The sequence below is a fragment of the Mchenga conophoros genome, linkage group LG17, assembly GCF_057382185.1.
Source record: "Mchenga conophoros isolate Kocher_MC1m ecotype Shallow Benthic linkage group LG17, M_conophoros_male_GT1.1, whole genome shotgun sequence".
NCBI classification, from domain to species: domain Eukaryota; kingdom Metazoa; phylum Chordata; class Actinopteri; order Cichliformes; family Cichlidae; genus Mchenga; species Mchenga conophoros.
In genome coordinates, this window is record NC_140542.1 from 36,123,868 (window position 1) to 36,147,757 (window position 23,890).

The 23,890-nt window shown below is 42.9% G+C and overlaps 1 protein-coding gene across 1 annotated transcript; it reads right to left on the reverse strand.

Moving 5' to 3' along the window:
• Positions 1-19,427: 19,427 nt before the first annotated feature.
• LOC146555846 (paraneoplastic antigen Ma3 homolog) lies at positions 19,428-23,592 on the reverse strand. The gene is made up of 3 exons (XM_085252882.1): positions 23,088-23,592; positions 22,888-22,998; positions 19,428-22,114 (listed from the first exon to the last, which is right to left on the reverse strand). Exon 3 carries the CDS (start codon positions 21,488-21,490, stop codon positions 19,859-19,861), a length of 1,632 nt encoding a protein of 543 aa, XP_085109008.1. The 5' UTR covers positions 21,491-22,114; positions 22,888-22,998; positions 23,088-23,592; the 3' UTR covers positions 19,428-19,858.
• Between the last annotated feature and the right edge of the window lie 298 nt (positions 23,593-23,890).

A 23,890-nucleotide genomic window follows, 5' to 3' on the forward strand; every position in this document is an offset into this window, starting at 1 on the left:
TTTTATTACCGCTAATCATTTATTTAAGCTCAGTTTTTAAAACCTTAGGATGTAACTACAGCCCAGCCCATGCAGCAGTATATGAATGACTAACCTCGTATTGTGGATGGATTATCTCAGTTGTTCTCCTGGCTGAAGTTTGGTCCTTTTACAGCATCCTGCCATGCGATTACATTTGTTCCTGACCAACGAGAACACTCACGTTAACTTTTATCGAGTGGGAAAAAAAGTTAGCTTGTTTATATTATGCTAACATAGCCGTGTCGCTAGCGGTCACGTAGCACATCATTATATACAAGCTAGCCAAACTTCAGTAACCCTACAAACGTCACTGCTGTTTAGTTTTCTGTCTTCATTTATGTTGGAAGTGATAACAGAGCTGTACGTTTTAATTTGTTTCCAAAACCCCGCAGTCAGGACATGCTATATTGTATTTAGATAGAAGCTAACGAGCTAACTTCCTGCTAACTTCTAACTCCATTAAATGTCATAAATTCCGTTTTCATGGATGCCTGGATGTTAAACTCAATTGTTACACCTGGTAGAGCAGAACGCTGATCATTTTATTAAAGATGAAAGACTTTAGACAAACGGTTAAGGAATGTGTATTTATGACGACAATTTGTGACTGGTAAACTTATGATACGTACGATGGTTTTTCGTTCTACACGGTGCATTTCAAGGTCCTGCACCCATCCGTCGGTAAACTGTACCTGGGCTTGTTGCAGTGACCGGAAGTTACTAAACTTCATGAGTGTATGCACTCACTCCAAGAACCGTATGATTATAAATATGCATATAAATATGCTAAGATGAGATAGCTGACTTCATCTAACTAGCAAATGTTGTCCAGGCTACGTTGGTGATACAGTTTTTTTTAATGTGTATGATATTTTTGTCATGCGATTTTAAAGCTGGTCCTACAACCGCATCCAAGAATAACATGCAGCTTATCTCAGAACTGTCGGTGAAAATTATTCTTGGAGCTAGGTTTAATTGAGCTGCATTTTAAAGAGGTGCAATTTCACAATTTGTGTATATTTTCTAAGTTCACTATTTTGTCATGTGTTGAGAAAAACACAGATTTTAAAATTACATGGTCTAATATTTACATTTAGCATATAACTGCAACATTTTTTTTTCATTTTTTTTTTTTAAAGACTCGAAAGGACTTGAAATTCAAAGTTTCAGACTTGTGACTTGACTCGGACTTTTACACCAGTGACTTGAGACTCGACTCTGACTTGCCTGACATTACTTGAGACTTGACTTGAGACTTGAGGATAAAGACTTGAGACTTACTTGAGACTTGCAAAACAATGACTTGGTCCCACCTCTGGTTATATCGGGTTAAGTTCAGGACTCGGTGCAGGCCAGGCAAGTTCTTCCACACCAAATTCACTTATCCATGTCTTAATGGACTTTGCTTTGTGCACTGGTGTGCAGTCATGTTGGAACAGGAAGGGACCATCCCCAAACTGTTCCCACAAAGTTGGTAGCTTTAAAACTGTCCACAATGTCTTGGTATGTGGACGCATTAAGAGTTCCTTTCACTGGAACTAAGAGGCTGAGCCCAATGACTGAAAAACAACCGCACATCATAATCCCTCCTCCACCAAACTTTACACTTGGCACAATGCAGTCAGACAAGTGCTGTTCTTCTGGCAAACAGCAAACTCAGATTCGGCCATCAGATTGCCAGACGGAGAAGCGTTATTTATCATTCCACTGTTCTAGAGTCCAATGGCGGCGTACTTTACACCACTGCAAGATACACTGAAATGTCATGTAAGGTTGTCAGATATAAACACACATATAGATTTTGGCATATGGTAAATACCAGCAGCATATCTTATGGCTGCAAATTCAAGATCAGCACTCCTTTATGACAATAAGTAAATTTCATATTTTTTATCAAAGACATGAAGTGTTTTCAGTTTATCTGGTTTGTTTGTTTTTTTTAATCTATTGATAGTTTCTAAAAAGGATGTGTGTAAATCAAAAAGCAGCAATTTCTTGTTTCTAAACTGCACACAGATTGTAATTCATATTTTTTGGCAATGTTTAAAAGAGCGCTGAAAAGCCATCATTCAAGAAATGTAATCTTTGATTAGTAAAAAGCCCTTGTTGATGACAATATTATTTGTCTACAACAAAACGAGACTCATGCGTATCCCGGTTTCTCTAATTCATTCACTTTGTGGTCTACTCACCCAGTTTAGTTTCCGGAGCTTTGGAGATAATGAAACTTTGCCTCATCTCTGCATACAACAGCATTCATTAACAGTCAGAAGAGCATTAGCGGCAGAAAAGCGTTTCCCTCCTTTTTTCTCACCTCCCCTTCAGTTAGAGGTCTTATTTTCTTGGCAGCCATTAGTCATTCTCATGTTTTCCTGCCTCATCTCTAGTTGTTGATGCTGTTTTCATTTGAATTTCAACCTTTAATCTGACAAACTTCACAGCCCCTCTTTTGCTTTCAACTTCATTCTGTTTCTGCGCCTCTATTTTTACTCTTTTTTTTTTTTTTTTTTAATTCCTTTTTCTCTCATACTCTCTTTTGGTCTATCATCCATTCTCTCGTCCCCACCACCCACAAACCACTACTCATACTGAACATCAAACAGAATCCATTTTCTCTGGAGAGCAGGAATAGTGCTTGATCTCTGTTTGACAGCTCACAAATGAGCCTGACCCCTTGTATACAGGACACACGTACTAAGATTCCCCACGCAACCACAAGTGAAGTGCGTTCGGGACCTTTGTCATCAAATGAGAGCTCAGCTGGCCTGTTTGCTTTCAGGCACATGGACCGATTGTGTTTCCCTGCTGAGGTGCAATTTCCCAGCAGTATGAACTCTGAACCTGTGGTATCAACTCTGACCCCCAGTGGTGGAATGGATGGGAGGAATGAAGAGGATAGTGGGTAAAACATGCAAAAACAAAACATTTAAATTATGTACGCCAACACTATACCTGCACACGCTGCATTTCACAGTTCAAATAGTGTAATCTGGGCACCAAACTGTAAAGGCATATGCACTGTACACTGTGCAAAAGCCAAATGGCTGCTCTCTGGGACTCTAAGTGTTTTAACCATTCCAGCGCACACACAGTATATCAAAAAGAGCCCTTATACTCTTTAGTGTAACTTTGCAATGCAATCTTCTGTGTAATTCAGGCCTCTTTTTTCCCACCACAGCACTAGTATCATTGGAGCTGTGTCACTGTGACATCGTTTCACTGTGCCTCCTGACACTAGGTTCACATGCATGAACAGGTCCCAATGCACTTCGGCGGTGTTGCAGTGAATGAAAAATTCATGGGGAACCCTGGCAAAAATCCAGATGCAGTTTCATCCCATAAATATTTATCTATGGGTTAACTATTGTGTTTGCAGTTGAGGAGGGTGAGGGAAAAGGAACAACGGGGGCAAAGAGGTCGCAACCCCAAATAAATTTCTTTTTTCCAGGCGAGTGACTAAAATAGTCCATCAGCTTAGATAGACTGCACCGAAAAAAAGTTTTTCTCAACTATTGTTCAAACGTTTCTACAACAGGTATTTTATGTGAGTGAAGAATTACTCAGCCATTATTTTATGAGCTAAAAGCAGATTAAATTGGTTATCCACACAGAGTTCAATTAGATTTTTTTTTTTTCATTTTACATCATTTTGACTTTGGAGTGTCTGTCAGACAAGCCAGATGGACAATTCAGACCCAAAGTATCACTCTTTAAATCTGAATTAGCTAAATCCTAATAATAGCATGCTTAGCACTTACATTTCAGATTTTTAGCAGCAATGAAGAATAATTAGTTACATTTAAAGGAAAGGCTAAGATTTCTTTTTTTTAAAACCTTTATACATGTTAAAGAACGACTGAATTAAAAAGTGAAGTTTTACTGAATTAACTAAACTAGTTAGTACACCATTTGGTGATACAGCCTAAGGTAAGCAGGTTAGCCATGCCTTCATCCTCCAAACACATCTTGCCTGAAAGCTAGAATTTGACAAACAGCTTGTGTATATCTTTAAATTTCCAAAGAATGATAACCAGAAGAAAAAAAAAGCAACACTAATGTGACTGAAATGACTGCAAAGTGAAAAAAATAATCCACACCTACAGTTCCCTCTAAGCCAATGTTCCCTCTAAGCTGCGCGCATGCGCAATTGCGCACTGTTGGCACGGTCTCTGCGCACAGAAAATCTGCATTGCGCACACAAAAAAAAAAAAAAATCTAACCTGAATTGAAATTAAAATAAATTCGTTAGCAATTCTGTTTTGCAGTGTGAGTCAGTAAGTGACTGGCTGCTCCAGTATGGGATTAGAACAATGCCACCTTATCCCATAGTCCAGCCAATGATGCGATTCACATTCGTATATACGCAGCTAATCAACGTTGTTGACAGGCTATGACAGCGTCCTTATGTGCCGACACCGGTGTTTTAGCTAGCAAAGCAGCGTGGCTGATGTAGAGTGAAGTTACGTTAATGACAACGTGTACAACCATTGGAGATGTGAGCAGGACAGACGGAACAACTGACGGAAAATGTGTGGACTTTATACCAGTTTTTAAATTGTGTTGATAGGGCACGTAAAACCAGAGTTGTGATAAAAATATGCAATGTTTATTTTTTTTCCTGAATACTATCGTTGTTTATATTTATTGCAAGAAAAAACAGTAAAAACAGCGTTTTATAAGGAAAGTGCTCGAAAGTTCAGCTGGAGAAACCAGAGGAAAAGTCAGTGGATTTTAGTCTGGAATGATGAATCGACTCACCACATAAGACTTATTTGGACCAGGAAAAAAAATGCCAACAAGAACAGTCCATCAATATAAAAAAGCTTCCTGTCTCTTCCTGTGTTATGAAGTTCAGTAATCGAGTGTGAAGGACCTCGGCTAAGAAGACAACCACAGACCCAACACAGCAGGCCAACAGTTTAAGAGAAAAGAAATCATGTTAAAGCTCTGAGAGCATGACACAAAATATGTGGTCTGATGAAACGAAAATTGACCTTCAGACTGTGTTATGTCTGACAGAAACCCACCACACATACCTCATCATTCATCTAACATCAGCTTACTGTGATGCATGCAGGTGGAAGTCTCAGGCTGAGGCTGGGAGGCGGGTGGTTGTGCATCCTGTGATGACTGAAGGAGACAGAGACAGAGATGGGAAAGAAAATAGATTTTATATTGTTGATATGATTTAGATTCAATCAGGATCCTCTGTGTATGACACAAACCATACAACAAAATAAACAGTGGATAGTTGAGTACAAGAACTTAAAGGTCTGAGTTTTTCAAGCCAAAAATACAGATATGAATCTTACTAGGAGTCTGCACCATGCATTAAAATAGCTTCGCACAGATGCTTGTTGCTTGGCAGACGTGCAGTTTGTGGTCCACTTGCCATCTTATGTTTTTGGTTTTCATTTCCAGCACGTCATTATGCAGCTTTAAGTACAGACTGATGACTTATGAATCTCAAGCTGGCAAAACTCTTCACAATGAGACATGACAGACGGTGGAGAACTTGCAATATCATTTTTACTGATTTAACTATCTGTGTAATATATCTGCTTTAGTAGGTCATTAAAGGCAGTTTTGTAAATTAGTGAATATTTTGTGGCAATATTAGTAGCTGCATACACATAATTGCTTTAAAAGCTCAAACTGAATACCAGAATAAACTGGCCCAAAATGATTAGCATTTCATTTCATTGCAGAGGGGTAGACGTGCACTCTTCCACTTGTGAAAAATAGACCCTTCCATGCAGAACTAGTCCTCTGTGGGGAGTTTTTTTTTTTTTAACGCTTTTAAATGTTTAAATTTAATGCTTTTTAAGAAGAGCAGCACAATAATGGCAGCTACTGCACTGAACAGAAGACAGATATCCATGTTTTTGGTGTTGATCGAGCAAATGTTAGCGAAGAGGAAGATGAATGAATCGTCAGTTTAAGCATGTTTCACATGTACAAGAAAACATAATGCATTAAAATCACGTCTAATATAAAGAGTTGACCCAAAATTGTCAGTTAGAATGATTTAAATTAGAAATAGAAAATATGTACATGAAAATACGAGAAATAGATCAAAGGCTAAAGATTGATACATAATAGCAGTTATGGTCCAGGCAGAAATATAGTATATAAGCAGCTATTAGATGTATTGTCATTCAGTTTAGTGCAGATATTTACTGCCCTGCTTACTGACTCCTAAAGACTTTTCTGTTGAGTGTGAACTTCTTTTGTGATGACTGTCACGGCCTATTTTATTTATAGCCTATCGCACATTTAAACAAAAGTTCACCCAAAGTGCTTTGGAGACGGGAACATTTACATTCCAGGTCTCCAAAAATCCCAGTTTGAAAATACGTGAAAAGATGAAAGATCTGTTTCCTTTTCATTAAAATTTGTTCAAAATTAGTAAATTAATGATGCTTCACCTAATAAGTCATAACAGACTGCATACATATAAGTTAACCAAAATTTGCAGTATGGCACAGCACCAAGTATAACCACATCGGACTCCTAGCATGACTGCTATTTTTTTTTTTTTTACATTTCTCTGAAAAATACTTTAAGATATAACCTAAATCTCAGCTAAATGTAGATAATAATTGTGTAAAACATCATCATGCAACATATTGTACATGTTGTGGATGCGACTGTACTGAGAAGCTGAGAGAAAAACCTGGAGAACTAAAGATTGATTCAGAAGAAGCACTGAAGGTAACATTTACATATTAGCATTTATGCTGCATGCCAGAAACAGCAGCTTCTGGTCAAATTCAGCACATGCATTGAATCTGCTTGCTTTCACCAATACGGCCGATCTATTCCATGGAGTTGATTTCGGGACTTCACATAGATAATAAATGGTGTTATTTACTGAAGGGAGGCCACTGTGGAGCAGCAAGAGGAGATGGCTAAGAGGCTGGCAGATGTGTGTGTGTGTGTGTGTGTGTGTGTGTGTGTGTGTGTGTGTGTGTGTGTGTGTGTGTGTGTGTCAGTGGCCCTGAGCTAAACTAGCCCATCCTGTTTCTGCTAGGCCGGCTGTCTCACTCCGCCGAAAGGGGTGGGAGAGCATACTCCTCAACATAATGCCTCCCGGGCGTATGCAACTGCAGAGACACACACACAAACACACAGACCAAAAAAAAAAAAACACCAAATCACTCTCCTACGCAGCATCTGTCCTCTGCTGGATGAAGCAGGCCATGAGGTGCTGTAGTGAAGAGTGGTTCCAGCAACGATTTGGCAAACAGGACCAACAAAGGGTGTGTGCGTGTTCATTTCTATGCACATATGTGCTCTGTATGCTTGCTTTTTACACGTGTTCACGGACTGCTGTGAGAGTCTGTGACCTGCATGTATGGTTTCTACATTGTTTTCATTTCAGATCTTTACGCATGCCTGTATTTGATCTCTGTTTAATGGCATTGGCTGGTGTGTGGGTGTGTGTGCGTTTATGCCTGGCTGTACTGTCTGTGTGCACGTCTACATTTGTGTGTATTTTGCGGCTCCATTTTGGCTCAGGGCTTGCAGTAGTGAACCCCCAAATGGGAGGACACAGAGCTGTGCCATAGAACACTTTAGCTGTGTTTAGCACACAGTTCAAGCTGACAGATAGCTGACTGCCAGTTTGTCCGTATCCACATGTACATAAGATAAGATAAGATAAGATAACCTTTATTAGTCCCACACGTGGGAAATTTGTTTTGTCACAGCAGGAAGTGGACAGTGCAAAAGTTATGAGGCAAAAATTAGAATACAATAAGAATAAATACAGTACACAACTGTACAGAATAGAATAAAATACTATATACAGTAGAATAAAATAAAATAAATATACAATAAGATAAAAATAGAATACAAATACAAATACTATATACAACTGAGTAAAAATACAACGATGACAGAAAGGATTATTGCACTTAGTATTATTGCATATGTATGGATGTGTGTGCTTGATCAGTTAAAGTCTTTATTATGGAGTCTGACAGCAGTGGGGAGGAAAGACCTGCGAAATCTCTCCGTCCCACACCGTGGGTGCCGCAGTCTCCCACTGAAGGAGCTGCTCAGTGCTGTCACAGTCTGCTGTAGGGCTGCCACAAACGATTATTTTGATAGTCGACTAGTCACCGATTATTTATGCAATTAGTCGACTAATCAGATCATCATCCACTGGACGTAAAACTACAGCTTATTGCACCAGCAGCATCTGCTCTTATATAACTATCATTAGCTTACAGCTTTAAGCTTTTAAGGTGCTAACTAAAAATAAAGACAAGATGATAGTTTATTCAATTTTAATGAAATTTGCAGATTGTTTCGGTAAAGTTTAATAAACTCCTTGCTATCTAAAATATAACAGGACACCGGAGTATATTCTCCAGCATCTCACACTTCTGATAATCAGCTGTCTGCTTGACGTTTATTCAGCTGTGTAAAAACTATAACTTTAATCTCAGCCAAACCGATTTACTCAGGAACAAATAAAATACAAAAAAAAAAAAAAAAAAAAAAGCCAAACAACAACATTTTTAATTTATCTAAGTGACTCATATATATTTAACCTGAGTCGCGAAAGACGGCGGTGGGTTTGAAAACAATTTGCCGGGAGTCCGGTGTTCTCACGGCGCTAGTGACCTAGCCCCCGGCTAGCTATCGAGCTCGTGGGTAACAGACGTCTCCGAAAACGTCGGAGCGCTTTTGAAAATATGTGGTGTCCTGATAAACTGAGCCGATATTTGAGGTTTACACAGCTACATTCTCGCCTGAAAATATGTTAAACGTTTATTTTGTGACCCAGAAAGAATAATAAGAGTAATATTAAAACTAACTAGCTACCGCCATTGTTGGAAACTAAGCTGGGCCGCGCTATGAATTCTGGGACACAGCTGTTTCTTCTTCTTCGGGGTTTAACGGCAGCTGGCATCCTTGTACATGCTGTGCTGCCATCTTCTGTTTCAGTCCGTTATTACACTCTTAAATCCTGCTACTTATTCCTGCGTCTTTTGCGATCTTACAAAGCTTCAAACGACACGTCGACTATTAAATCAGTCATCGACGATTTTGATAGTCGACGTAATCGTGACTAGTCGACAAATCGTGGCAGCCCTAGTCTGCTGCATGGGGTGGGAGATGTTGTCCAACAGGGATGACAGCTTAGCCGCCGTTCTCCTGTCACTCACCACCTCCACTGGGTCCAGAGGGCATCCTAGAACAGAGCTGGCCCTTCGGATCACCCTGTTCAGTCTCTTCCTGTCCCCAGCAGAGATGCTGCCGCCCCAGCAGACCACACCATAAAAGATAGCAGAAGCCACAACAGAGTCATAGAAGGTCTTCAGGAGTGGGCCCTCCACTCCAAACGACCTGAGTCTCCGCAGCAGGTACAGCCTGCTCTGCCCTTTCCTGTAGAGGGCGTCTGAGTTATGAGTCCAGTCCAGTCTATTGTTCAGATGAACACCAAGGTACCTGTAGCTGTCCACAGCCTCAATGTCCATACCTTGGATGTTCAGTGGTTGCAGTGGAGAATGCTTGTGCCTGCAGAAGTCTACCACCATTTCCTTGGTTTTACTGGCGTTGATCTGGAGGTAGTTCTGCTGGCACCAGTCCACAAAGTCTTGGGTCAGACCTCTGTACTCCTTGTCGTCCCCATCAGTGATGAGGCCGACTATTGCAGAGTCATCAGAGAACTTCTGCAGGAAGCACTGGGTGGAATTGTGGGAGAAGTCTGCAGTGTAGATGGTGAAGAGGAACGGAGCCAGAACCGTTCCCTGTGGGGCCCCCGTACTGCAGACGACCCTGTCCGACACACAGCCCTGAGTCCTCACATACTGTGGTCGGTCGGTGAGGTAGTCCAGGATCCAGGTAGTGAGGTGATGGTCCACTCCAGAGTTCACCAGCTTGTCCTTTAGAACCGAGGGAAGAATGGTGTTGAAGGCACTGGAGAAATCAAAGAACATGATTCTCACAGTGCTTCCAGCGGTCTCCAGGTGAGCGAGGGAACGATGTAGGAGGTGAATGACGGCATCATCCGCTCCAATGCCAGGCTGGTAGGCAAACTGAAGTGGGTCCAGTGATGAGCTTATTAGGCGCCGAAGCTGAGCCAGGACCAACCGCTCCAGGGTCTTCATCAGGTGGGATGTCAGAGCCACCGGCCTGTAGCTGTTGAGGTCCTTGGGGCGTGAAGTCTTTGGCACTGGTACAACACAGGAGGTTTTCCAGAGCTGTGGGACTCTTCCCAACCTCAGGCTCAGGTTGAAGAGGTGCTCCATCACCCCACACAGTTGGTCCGCGCAGGACCTGACGACCCTCGAGCTGATGCCATCTGGACCCGCTGCCTTCTTGCCATTAATCCTCCTCAGTTCCCTCCTAACCTGGGTGGTTGAGAGAGACAGGCTGGAGCCTTGTGTTGAGTGTGTATTGGATGCTGTTGTTGGGGGTGGGGGGGAGTGAGCAGGGTGAATAGAGGAGGTGTGAAGTGTCTGAGGTGGAACAGCAGCAGTGGGGGTGGGTGAGTCTGCAGCCGATGTTGCAGACTGCCTCATGGCTGAGTCAAATCTGTTGAAGAAATGATTCAGTTCATTTGCCCATCTCACATCCCTCCCAGGCAGAGAGTTCTGCTGTTTGTGGCCCGAGATGGTTCTGAGGCCTCTCCAGACTTCACCAACGTTGTTTTGTTGAAGCTGGTTCTCCATCTTCTGCCTGTAGCTCTCCTTCCCATTCCTTATCAGTCCCCTCAGCTCTCTCTGCACCCTTTTCAACTCCTCTTTGTCTCTGGATTTGAAGGCCCTCCTCTTCTGCTTGAGGACGGTTTTAATTTCTGGGGTAATCCAAGGTTTGTTGTTGGAGAAACACCGTACAGTCCTGGTAGGTACAGTGTTATCCACACAGAAGTTTATATAGTCAGTAATGCATGTAGTAAGGCTGTCGATGTCCTCTCCGTGGTCATCACAAATCACCTCCCACACAGTCGACTCAAAACAGTCCTTAAGAGCCTCCTCGCTCTCCTCTGACCATCTCTGTACTGTGCGGGTGGCTGGTGGCTCCCTGCGCACTAAGGGCTCATACACAGGGACAAGGTGCACCAGGTTGTGATCAGATCTGCCCAGGGGAGGGAGAGGTGATGAACTGTATGCCTCTTCTGCATTGGCATACAGTAAGTCCAGTGTTTTATTGACTCTGGTTGGGCAGGTCACATACTGGGTGAAGGTGGGCAGTGTGGAGTCCAGTGAGGCATGATTGAAGTCCCCTGATATTATGAGAAGGGCTCTCGGTGATTGTGTTTGCAGTCTGCTGACCACAGAGTGGAGAGAGTCACAGGCTGCATCCGCGTTGGCCGAGGGGGGGACATACGCTGTTATCGCGATAACTCCCGGGGCAGGTAGTACGGACGCATGCTAACGGCTAACAGCTCAATGTCTCTGCTGCAGAGTTGCTCTTTTACAGTGATGTGCCCAGGGTTACACCATCTGTCGTTCACAAAAACTGCCAGTCCCCCTCCTTTCCTCTTACCGCTGTCTCTGGTCCTGTCCGCTCGCAGCAGCTGGAATCCCGGTAGTGTCACGCTTGTGTCCGGAGTTAGCGATGTTAGCCACGACTCCGTTAGCATCATGATGCTACATTGCCGGTACTCCCTCTGTGACCAGGTTAGCGACGTGAGCTCATCCATCTTATTGGGCAAAGATCTTACGTTTCCAATAATTACAGAAGGAAGAGATGGTCGATAACGTCTCCTTCTCGGGCGACGGCACTCCTTCCCAGCACGACACCCCCGTCTTTTCCTCCTCAGCTCGCTGGGAATATCGGGTCTGTCCGCCGGCAGTACCGCTGCAGGACGCAGCGCTATCAGCTGATCCTTACTGTAAACAAAGGATCTCTGCTCTGGGTCCCCAGACACGGGTGAAAAAAGTAGTGTAGCCAAGTACAGGATAGGGTAGGGGAAATTAAAGTAAGATGGAGAGAATGGGCCAATAGCTAGATTCGCAGGAGGGATAAAGGGAGTTGCGTGGAGAAGAATGACTGGAGCCACAGGTAAAGTTGCTATGAATTGTATTAAACTATTTAGCAACAATTTAACAGCATTTTATGAACAGGAATGAAAACATAAAATAAAATACAGTGACAGCAATAATAATAACAGTCAGAATCCTAGCTGAGCTCAGATATGTCAGTCTTGCCGGCTTAATAGTCAGTGTTCAGTCAAGTCAAATCCAACAGGTCAAAAGTTTGTGATTGGTGCGATTTCGTCCTACCGCACTGTTGCAATTGTTCGTGAGAGAAGAGCAACCTGCCCTTCTGGGCCAACTCAGAATGGCTGTGGTTCGGTTCGGTTCAAAGGGAAAGGCTCGCCATCTTCCTCGTCAGGAAGAGATCCAGGTCTCACGATCCCATAAAAAAACCTAGCCTGTAAACAACAGGACTATTACTAATTCAGTTCACACTCTAATGATATACATGGCCATATGTAAATAATGTAAGTGCTATAACAAAACAAGCACAAAACATTAATTCTAATTTCTAACTATAGTCTATACAGTGCATCTTAATCATGAATGCAATCTTTAAATCACAATCAGCTTATTCTATCGTCAAGGTGCACATTTCTATCAGAAATCAGAAATAAACCATAAACTATGGTAGATTATTTTTTTACAGTATTGCCCTTTAACTGAATTACAGGAGCATTGCTTTACACTGCATAGCAATGAAGCAATATATTATTTACACTCAATGTACAGAATAAAATTACCAAAAGAATATACAAAAACCCACAGGCTGTAGTTTTACAGTATGTGGTAACGTATCAGCACAGTAAGAATACACACGGACATCTATCTATTCCTGCTGTGACAAAACAAATTTCCCACGTGTGGGACTAATAAAGGTTATCTTATCTTATCCAGTGCCGCTCGAGCATCAAATGTAACAAAATAAAGTAGATTCATGACCTTTAAGATCAACATTAACTTATTCCATCATTTAATTTTAGTGCATTTAATATTCAACAAGTAATACTAGAACATCATCAGCACACAAGCTGAGTGCTCAAAATGGCTGAACTCAGTGAGAAACCCCGTGTGTTCTCCCACAGTGAAAATGTGGTCAGCTACAGCTATGAGCATTAGGCTAGTTAGCTTTTCAATTAGCCTGATTCGCCCAGTCCCAGTTTAACTCACCAGCACACTTCTAATGTTCAACTCTCAGAGAGGATCTTGTTCAACTCTCAGAGAGGATCTTGTCCACTTCATCCGCTCCCGCGCAGATCTACAACATTGAAATCGGGCCATTATATTCCCTGTTAACTTCTTGTTAGCTTTTTAGCTTCAAGGTTAGCTTAACAGCTTCTGACTCACCGCGATGGTTTCAAGGTCCGAAATGTTCACAATAAATCAGGTCCGTTTCTCCAAGGTCCATGCAGATCTCCGGTATGGATATTTGCTCAATTTATCAAGTTAATAGTTATTTTCCAGCGAAAAGCTTGGCGGTGAAAATCAGTGATGGTCTCGTGCACCTCCGTCTCTCTCTGTGTCTGAGCACGCGACGGTACAGAGCAGGGGAAGGCGGGGCTTGTTCCTTCCTAACCAGTAGGGGTGTTAAATATACTCTTTGGGTTTTATTCTTATATTTATAGTATTTATCTTTTATTATTGATTTATTTTTGATCAACTCAGTGATTAACAGAGTAATGATAAATCCCAATTAACAATAACATGTTGTAGTGCATTACTGAGTCGTGTAAACTCACTGGGTTACATCCTCCCCTCTTAAATCTCATGCACGTCCCTGTGCATGGCTCTGGTGGAATAGGTAACATCATGAGCAAGGGAGTCGATGAAAGCTTTGTTCAATCCTTGAAAGAGTGATTTAACCACTTACCTAGCTGAGGATAAGTGAGTCTTTGGGATGGTTGGCGAATTCTTTCAGATCTTCTGATCTGTGTTTCTGTTTGCAAGGTTTCAGGTTCATCATCGTTTTCAACTTGTCTTTCAGGTGAAAGTTGATGAGTTGAGTTCTCTGACAACGGTGAATCTGACAAACTGGTCGACAAAACATTTTTGTCTTTTCGAGTGTCTGTTTCAGACTCACTTGGTGTGTTATTTTGTAGGCTTGTGTCACTTTCACTTGGTGATACGTTTGCTTCACTTTCACGTTCTGTCTGAGGTAGGTCTGTTTCACGGTCCATTTCAGGTAAGTTGGTGTCAGTTGAACTTCCAATTTCGCCTTCAGGTAAGTATGTTTCAGTTTCGTTCTCAGTTTCCTTTTCAGGTAAGTCTGTCATGTCCGGTAATGTGTTAGGTTGTTCGTTATCATTTACAGGATCTTTGTTTTGTTTGAATCCTTGGGTTGGCGGTATGGCGCATACTTGGTAAAAATGTCTGTTTTTCACTTGTGGAGGTTCAGGGTAAGAAAACTCATCTTCCTCTTCCTCAAGTGTTTGGTCGGAGTCAACTTCCAAAGCTGAACTTTGTCTTGTGCGTGGTCTGTTAGTTTTTGTGACTCGCTCGGGTTCATGCTCTGTTGGTGAGAGAAATCCACAGGGAAGTAACAGATCTCTGTGGAGCGTTCTGTTGGGTCCATCTCCGTTTTCTGGTTTTACAGTGTATACTGGTAAGTTTTCCATTTGTTTGGTAACAATATACACTGTTTGCTCCCATTTGTCCGCTAATTTGTACTTCTCTCTCAGGCGGAGATTTCGAACCAAGACTCTGTCTCCCACATGTAGTGTGGATTCACGGATGATTTTGTCAAACCGTTTCTTGTTTTTGTCTGCTACTTTCTGGGAGTTTTTGATGGCTATTTCGTAGCTCTGTTCGAGGTAGCTTTTCAACTGCTTGACGTATTGAGAGTGAGTCAACTGTGGCTTGTTTGGCTGTGGCAGGCCAAAGGCAATATCAATGGGCAAGCGAGGCTGTCTACCAAACATTAACTCATAAGGAGAATAGCCTGTTACATCATTTTTTGTACAGTTATAAGCGTGAGTAAGTGGTTTTACGAAGTCACGCCAGTGATGTTTCTCGGTGTCTTTCAAGGTACCAAGCATACTGAGTAATGTGCGATTGTATCGCTCAACAGGGTTGCCACGAGGATGATAAGGACTTGTTCGGACTTTGTGGATACCGAGCAGAGAGCACAGTTCTTTGATTGTACGCGATTCAAAGTCTCTCCCTTGGTCGCTATGAAGTCGCTCTGGAAAGCCATAATGAACTAAGAAGTTCTCCCATAAGTTCTTTGCAACGGTGGTGGCTTTCTGGTCTTTGGTTGGAATGGACACAGCATACTTTGTAAAATGATCCGTGATCACTAGGACATCTTTAGTGTTTTTACTGTCTGGTTCTATTGAGAGGAAGTCCATGCAGACTAGCTCCATGGGCCTGGAAGTTTTAATATTTACCAGAGGAGCAGCCTTGTCTGGCAGGGCTTTTCTACGGACACATCTCTCGCAAGCTTTCACTTTCTTTTCGACATCAACTGCCATTTTTGGCCAGTAGAAATGTGACCGAATGAGTTCCAGTGTGCGTTCGACCCCTAAATGCCCCATGTTGTCATGAAGATTAGCATAACTGTAGGGCGTAAGGAATCAGGAAGGACTAACTGCAACAAGGTCTCTGGCCCCAACTGGCGTTTCCGGTACAGTAAGTCATTTTGGAGGTCAAGACGTTTCCACTCCCTTAAAAATAAGAGAACATCGTGAGACTCAGACTTAGTATCGGCTGGTGGACGTGAGTCAGCTGCCAGCAGCTTGATGACTTTACTAATGGCTTGATCTTTTCTCTGCAGGTTGACAAGATCAGTATGGGTGTATCTGGGTAAGGCTAGGAGATTGTTATCATTGCCTTCTTCTTGAAACATGTCTGGAATGGCACCTGCAGACATGGCAAGTGACTGGACTAGAGCACAAGAGGGTTCAGTCTGATCCATAGCCATATGTCTTTGACAGGCTGCCATCACGGTATCGGATTGAAGTTGGAGCTCGACATCTTTGACTGAGGACAAGAGATGGGATCTGAACTTATCAATGCGCTGACATTCCTGGGTAAAAACTGGATCGTCTTCAGGTTTGTCATGTGGTTTCCTAGATAGTCCATCTGCATCAAGATTTTGTCTCCCAGCTCTGTACTTAATGTCAAAGTTATAGGTGGACAATGCAGCCAACCAACGATAACTCGTGGCATCAAGCTTTGCTGTGGTCAGAAGGTAAGTCAATGGGTTGTTGTCGGTGATGACTGTGAATGTGTTTCCATATAAATAGTCATGAAACTTGTCAGTTATGGCCCACTTTAAAGCTAGAAATTCTAACTTGTGGGCGGGGTATCTAGCTTCACTACGGGATAGACCACGACTTGCATAGGCTATAACCTGTGTGGTTCCATTCTGCACTTGATAAAGAGCTGCCCCAAGTCCGGTTGTACTGGCATCTGTGTGTACCAGGTAAGGTAGCTTTGCATCAGCATACCCAAGGACTGGTGAGGTGGTGAGTTTTTCAATAATAGTTTGAAACGATTTCTGGCACTCTGGTCCCCAACGATCACCAAAGGGCTCTTTGGGGTTCAGATACTTTGGATCACTGGGTGGGTTTTTACTATGCTTTCGTCTCGGAGGATAGCCAGCTGTGAGGGAGGTGAGGGGCTTGACAATTTTTGAGTAATCTTTGACAAATCTCCGGTAATAACCGGTAAAACCAAGAAACGATTGGAGTTCTTTTAAGGTTTGGGGTCTCGGCCAAGTCTTGAGTGCTTCAGTTTTTTCGGGATCAGTCTTTACGCCGTCTCTAGATACAATGTGGCCTAGATAACGGACTGATGTTTGGAAGAAACGACATTTGTCGGGCGAGAGTTTCAGCCCGTACTCTCTGAGTCGCTCAAGAACATGAATGAGTCGGGTCTCATGATCTTCAAGGGAACTGGAAAAGACTATCAAATCATCCAAAAAGACTAACACTTCTCTCAGATTGATGTCTTTCATACACTTTTCCATAAGCCTTTGGAAAGTGCTTGGGGCATTTGTTATTCCCTGGGGCATACGATTAAATTCGTAGAAGCCGAAGGGGCACACGAAGGCTGTCTTTGGCTTATCTTCTTCACACATCTCGATTTGATAGTACCCTGACTTAAGGTCCATCACAGAGAACCACTGAGATCCTGCAAGAGCAGAAAATGACTCCTCTAAGTTTGGCAAGGCATAGGCATCGCGGATGGTCTGCAAGTTAAGCTTCCTAAAATCAATGCATAACCGCACATCACCATTCTTTTTGCGGACCACCACTATCGGTGATGAGAATGGAGATTCAGATTCTCTGATTATGCCTGCATCTAAGAGGGCTTGTAAGTGCTTTTTAACTGCCTCGTAATCATGGGGATGAATCGGGCGAGATCTCTGTTTGAAGGGGGTTTCATCTTTTAAGTTGATGTGATGTTTTACATGTGTGGCATGCCCAAAATCAAGATCATTGTGTGAGAAAACATCAGAGAAGGTGTTTAGCTTTTCAGCTATCTTCTCTTTCCACTCTTCAGATAGTGGTGATTCACCAAAGTCGAAACTGAGAGGGCGTCTTGAGGTTGAAGTCTGCTGCTGAGAGTTACACGTTGCAGACACCTTTTGGTCGCCTTTCTCAGGCTCAGGACATGGCATGACACAGTCAGGGGCAACTAGCTCAGCAATTACACAGTTAGTGGGCAATGTAATGTCATGGTTAGTCTCGTTTCTCAGCAACACAGGGACTTTATAAGGTCCGTGCTTTGGCAGAGATATAAGGCAACAATCTACAAACACACCACCAGGTAGGGAGCCGGTAGTGGGCTGTTCAATAAGTGCACACTGTTCAGGCTTAGCGTGGCTAGCATGCATAAAACCTTCCACTAGTAGCTTTTGATTTGCAGGAAGGACTTCTTGGGTTCTACTTTGAAGTTTTACCAAGCCGATCTTGCCACTGTCACTTTGTCTTTTTCTGGATGCTAATGTCTTTAGCACTTGTTGGTATCCATAAGGGAGTACCTTAAAGTCAGGTAAGGTGTTCTCACAAAGATGCTCATATAAGGGGTCAAGTGTATTTGTGCCAATTAGTAGAGGTGTGTCTGAGTTTGAGCGAATGTCAGGGACAACTAAGGCAAGAGTAGATATACTGAACAAAAATATAAACGCAACACTTTTGTTTTTGCTCCCATTCCCCATGGGATGGACGTAGAGACCTAAAATTCATTCCAGATACACAATATAACCATCCCTCCCAAACAGTGGTCGCAAATCAGTCCAAATGTGTGGTAGTGGGCACATCTGACATATTGAGATAATCCATCCCACCTCACAGGTGTGCCACATCAGGATGCTGATCTGACATCATGAGTAGTGCACAGGTGTACCTCAGACTGCCCACAACAAAAGGCCACCCTGGAATGTGCAGTTTTGTCTCACAGCAAAATGCCACAGATGCCACAAGCAATGAGGGAGCGTGCAATTGGCATGCTGACAGCAGGAATGTCAACCAGATCTGTCACCCGTGCATTGAATGTTCATTTCTCAACCATAAGCCGTCTCCACAGGTGTTTCAGAGAATATGGCAGCACATCCAACCGGCCTCACAACCGCAGACCTCGTGTAACCACACCAGCCCAGGACCTCCACATCCAGCAGGTTCACCTCCAAGATCGTCTGAGACCAGCCACCCAGACAGCTGCTGCAACAATTGGTTTGCACAACCAAACAATTTCTGCACAAACTGTCAGAAACCGTCTCAGGGACGCTCAACTGCATGCCCGTCGTCCTCATCGGGGTCTTGACCTGACTCCAGCTCGTCGCCGTAACAGACTTGTGTGGGCAAATGCTCACATTCGATGGCGTCTGGCACGTTGGAGAGGTGTGCGCTTCACGGATGAATCATGGTTCACATTGTTCAGGGCAGACGGCAGCTGAGAATGTCCCAGTTCTTGCATGGCCAGCATACTCACCGGACATGTCACCCATTGAGCATGTTCGGGATGTGCTTGACCGGCGTATACGACAGCGTGTACCAGTTCCCACGAATATCCAACAACCTCGCACAGCCATTGAAGTGGAGTGGACCAACATTCCACAGGCCACAATTGACAATCTGATAGACTCCATGCGACGATGTGTTGCACTGCATGAGGCAAATGGTGGTCACACCAGATACTGACCGGTTCTGGGTCCCCAGACCTCCAATAGCGCAAAAAACTGCACATTCCAGGGTGGCCTTTTGTTGTGGGCAGTCTGAGGTACACCTGTGCACTACTCATAATGTCAGATCAGCATCCTGATGTGGCACACCTGTGAAGTGGGATGGATTATCTCAATATGGCAGATGTGCCCACTACCACACATTTGGACTGATTTGTGACCACTGTTTGGAAGGGATGGTTATATTGTGTATCTGGAATGAATTTTAGGTCTCTACGTCCATCCCATGGGGAATGGGAGCAGTAACAAAGGTGTTGCGTTTATATTTTTGTTGAGTGTAGTTCAAGCTCTGACTGATCGAGATCTTTGGGGAACATGATACTCGTCTCAATGTATCCCAAGTAAGGGACTGTCTGACCATTCGCACCTTCGACCTCTAGGAGATCACTGATGGGTTTTATAGGATGATCAGGTAAGTGTTCTTGATAGAAGGATTTGGCAATAGTGGTTACTTGAGAGCCTGAGTCGAGCAAGCAACTACATTCAACGCCATTGATAACAACTCTGGCTGTGCATTTTCTACCCACAAGTCTTTTGGGAAGTTTAGGCACTGAGTGAACATTAGCTGTTTCACATTGGGCTTTTGTTGTCTTTTTCTCAGTGGGACTTGGTTCAGATTTAGCACCCATCTGTCCCGCGACAGGGGCTCCTTCTAGTTTAAATTAAATGACTCATCAACTGGTCTGGATATTTCCCATTCTCGCTGCTTCTGTCTGAGGGCATTCCTTTTAGCTGCTACTAATGCTGGGTTGGGATCATTACTACAGCTGGAAGCGATATGACCATCTTCTCCACACTTGAAACAGTATCCAGGTTTGGGTTTGGCTGACACTGCAGCAATTTGTGGTATCTGTCCCGGCTTGTTCTGAGTTTTGGTACTTGGGTTCCTTTTTGCTTCCTTTTGAAGTTTCTGCGATCTTTTCTCTGTTTTATCAGCTCTGAGCTGTGCGATTTGAGACCTGAGGTCAGCAATTTGCTTCTGGAGGTCAGACGAATTGCTGTCCATTTCATGCTCATAATCGTTCCTACCTTGAGAGCGTGTGGTTTGCACGTTAGAATAAACACGAGTCTTTTGGATCCCCAAATGTTGTTTCATGCGGGTTGCTTTACTTGCCTGTTTGTCCTCCTCGGTGCGTAGGTGGAGGAGTAGCTCTGCAAAATGAGGTGGGTCGTCTTTCTTTTGTTCAAGTTGAAGGTTTGCAATCAATGAGCTGTCCCAACACCCTCTACAAAACTGTCTCAGGAGCTGTTTATTGATGTCACTAGAAGCAATTCCGTCTCTTTTTATGACTAGGTTTAGCACTGTGTGCAATCTTTGCAGGTAATGTGAGGGTTTTTCACCTCCATTCTGATTGGTGTTTAAGAAGCGAGCAAAGAGTTCGTCACCGTCCTCTACAGTTGCATAGGCAGAATCAAGGTGTTCAAGGTAAGTTTTGGGGTTTGCTTTTGGACCAAAATCTTTCACCAGGTCCGCTGCAGGGGGTGAAAGACTTTCAACAATCTTTCGCACAACTTGAGTTTCGGTGAGCGAGGGATCAGTCAAGCAAAACTCTACGCTGCTGCGCCAAGTGTCATAGTCAGTTTCGAAAGGAGGATGTGGAACTCTCCCTGAAAAAGGTTTCAGTCTGTATTGCGAGTTTGGTGGGGGAATGACTTCACTGCTTTTAACAATGTGCTCTACAATAACCCGCTGCACTTCAGGTGTGCTTAAAAGGTTGGTGGGAATCTGAGGGGTTTGTTTCTCAGCCTCTGCCGGTGGGTGAGTATTCAAGGCACTTACATGGTTGCTATTGGGTGTTAAAGGAGGAGAAGGTAGGGCCTCATCACTGTGGGGCACTGGCTCTTGTTCAGTGGAAGGCTCAACTGTGTGGACATCCCCTCCCAATGACTCCCCAATTTTAGCTAGTTCATCCATCAAAAGGTCTTTAAACGATCGGTTGCTTCGTGCTGCCACATCTTTAAGCTGTGACAGGTAAGTTACAGTAGCTGATGCGCTGGTTTCAATGCTATACGCACTGGCTAGGTCTCGAACGTGATAGACAACTTCAGGTTTCACAGTGCAAGGTCTGTCATAAGGCAAATATCTTTTCTCTAGTTCTTTAGCAGTAGCCTCATGTTGAAATTCCACAATAATCTGACCACCAGTTGGTAGCTTAATCTGCCTACTGACAGGACCGAAAGCTTCTAAGAACTCAATTATTTCTTTATCAATGTCTGTGTTAGTTAAACCACTGACCAAGACAGCATTTTGAACTTTAACATTCTCTGTTTTCACAACTTCCATGGTTAGGACACGTAAAAGTACCAGTAGAAAAAAATACAAGTCACTGTGAAGCTCCAGGCACTCTTAATCGTTTTATTAAATTTTGGGTGGACTAACAACTCTGCAAACCCTCCTGGCTGGCTCGCCACTTTCTGTAGCCAAGTACAGGATAGGGTAGGGGAAATTAAAGTAAGATGGAGAGAATGGGCCAATAGCTAGATTCGCAGGAGGGATAAAGGGAGTTGCGTGGAGAAGAATGACTGGAGCCACAGGTAAAGTTGCTATGAATTGTATTAAACTATTTAGCAACAATTTAACAGCATTTTATGAACAGGAATGAAAACATAAAATAAAATACAGTGACAGCAATAATAATAACAGTCAGAATCCTAGCTGAGCTCAGATATGTCAGTCTTGCCGGCTTAATAGTCAGTGTTCAGTCAAGTCAAATCCAACAGGTCAAAAGTTTGTGATTGGTGCGATTTCGTCCTACCGCACTGTTGCAATTGTTCGTGAGAGAAGAGCAACCTGCCCTTCTGGGCCAACTCAGAATGGCTGTGGTTCGGTTCGGTTCAAAGGGAAAGGCTCGCCATCTTCCTCGTCAGGAAGAGATCCAGGTCTCACGATCCCATTAAAAAACCTAGCCTGTAAACAACAGGACTATTACTAATTCAGTTCACACTCTAATGATATACATGGCCATATGTAAATAATGTAAGTGCTATAACAAAACAGGGCACAAAACATTAATTCTAATTTCTAACTATAGTCTATACAGTGCATCTTAATCATGAATGCAATCTTTAAATCACAATCAGCTTATTCTATCGTCAAGGTGCACATTTCTATCAGAAATCAGAAATAAACCATAAACTATGGTAGATTATTTTTTTACAGTATTGCCCTTTAACTGAATTACAGGAGCATTGCTTTACACTGCATAGCAATGAAGCAATATATTATTTACACTCAATGTACAGAATAAAATTACCAAAAGAATATACAAAAACCCACAGGCTGTAGTTTTACAGTATGTGGTAACGTATCAGCACAGTAAGAATACACACGGACATCTATCTATTCCTGCTGTGACAAAACAAATTTCCCACGTGTGGGACTAATAAAGGTTATCTTATCTTATCCAGTGCCGCTCGAGCATCAAATGTAACAAAATAAAGTAGATTCATGACCTTTAAGATCAACATTAACTTATTCCATCATCTAATTTTAGTGCATTTAATATTCAACAAGTAATACTAGAACATCATCAGCACACAAGCTGAGTGCTCAAAATGGCTGAACTCAGTGAGAAACCCCGTGTGTTCTCCCACAGTGAAAACGTGGTCAGCTACAGCTATGAGCATTAGGCTAGTTAGCTTTTCAATTAGCCTGATTCGCCCAGTCCCAGTTTAACTCACCAGCACACTTCTAATGTTCAACTCTCAGAGAGGATCTTGTTCAACTCTCAGAGAGGATCTTGTTCAACTCTCAGAGAGGATCTTGTCCACTTCATCCGCTCCCGCGCAGATCTACAACATTGAAATCGGGCCATTATATTCCCTGTTAACTTCTTGTTAGCTTTTTAGCTTCAAGGTTAGCTTAACAGCTTCTGACTCACCGCGATGGTTTCAAGGTCCGAAATGTTCACAATAAATCAGGTCCGTTTCTCCAAGGTCCATGCAGATCTCCGGTATGGATATTTGCTCAATTTATCAAGTTAATAGTTATTTTCCAGCGAAAAGCTTGGCGGTGAAAATCAGTGATGGTCTCGTGCACCTCCGTCTCTCTCTGTGTCTGAGCACGCGACGGTACAGAGCAGGGGAAGGCGGGGCTTGTTCCTTCCTAACCAGTAGGGGTGTTAAATATACTCTTTGGGTTTTATTCTTATATTTATAGTATTTATCTTTTATTATTGATTTATTTTTGATCAACTCAGTGATTAACAGAGTAATGATAAATCCCAATTAACAATAACATGTTGTAGTGCATTACTGAGTCGTGTAAACTCACTGGGTTACAGTAGAAATAAACTGAAAAAAACGACCAGGACTAGCACAAAACGGTAGAACATGGTTGCAGAGTCTAATTACTAATACGTTAGTTATAAAAAAATTACGAGAAAAAAGATAAGAAAGAAAGAAACTCAGAATGAGCAGAGCTGCTGTAACAGGCTGCCGCACACGAGGGGCGCCATAGCAACAGTAGCAGCACCTAAGCTCTCGCTTTTGAGTCACTGCTTATACTGAACATGTTGGTTTATGTTAAGCAGGAGAAGGTTGCAAACAGTTTTCCACTGTAGGCTTATATATCTACAGTTCTTTCATGTTTCAATGGATTTCATGTGTGTCTTTGAACCTGTGACCACTATTCAAAGCGTAGTATTCAGTTCTGAAAATGTTCTAAAAGCTGCCAAGCATACAT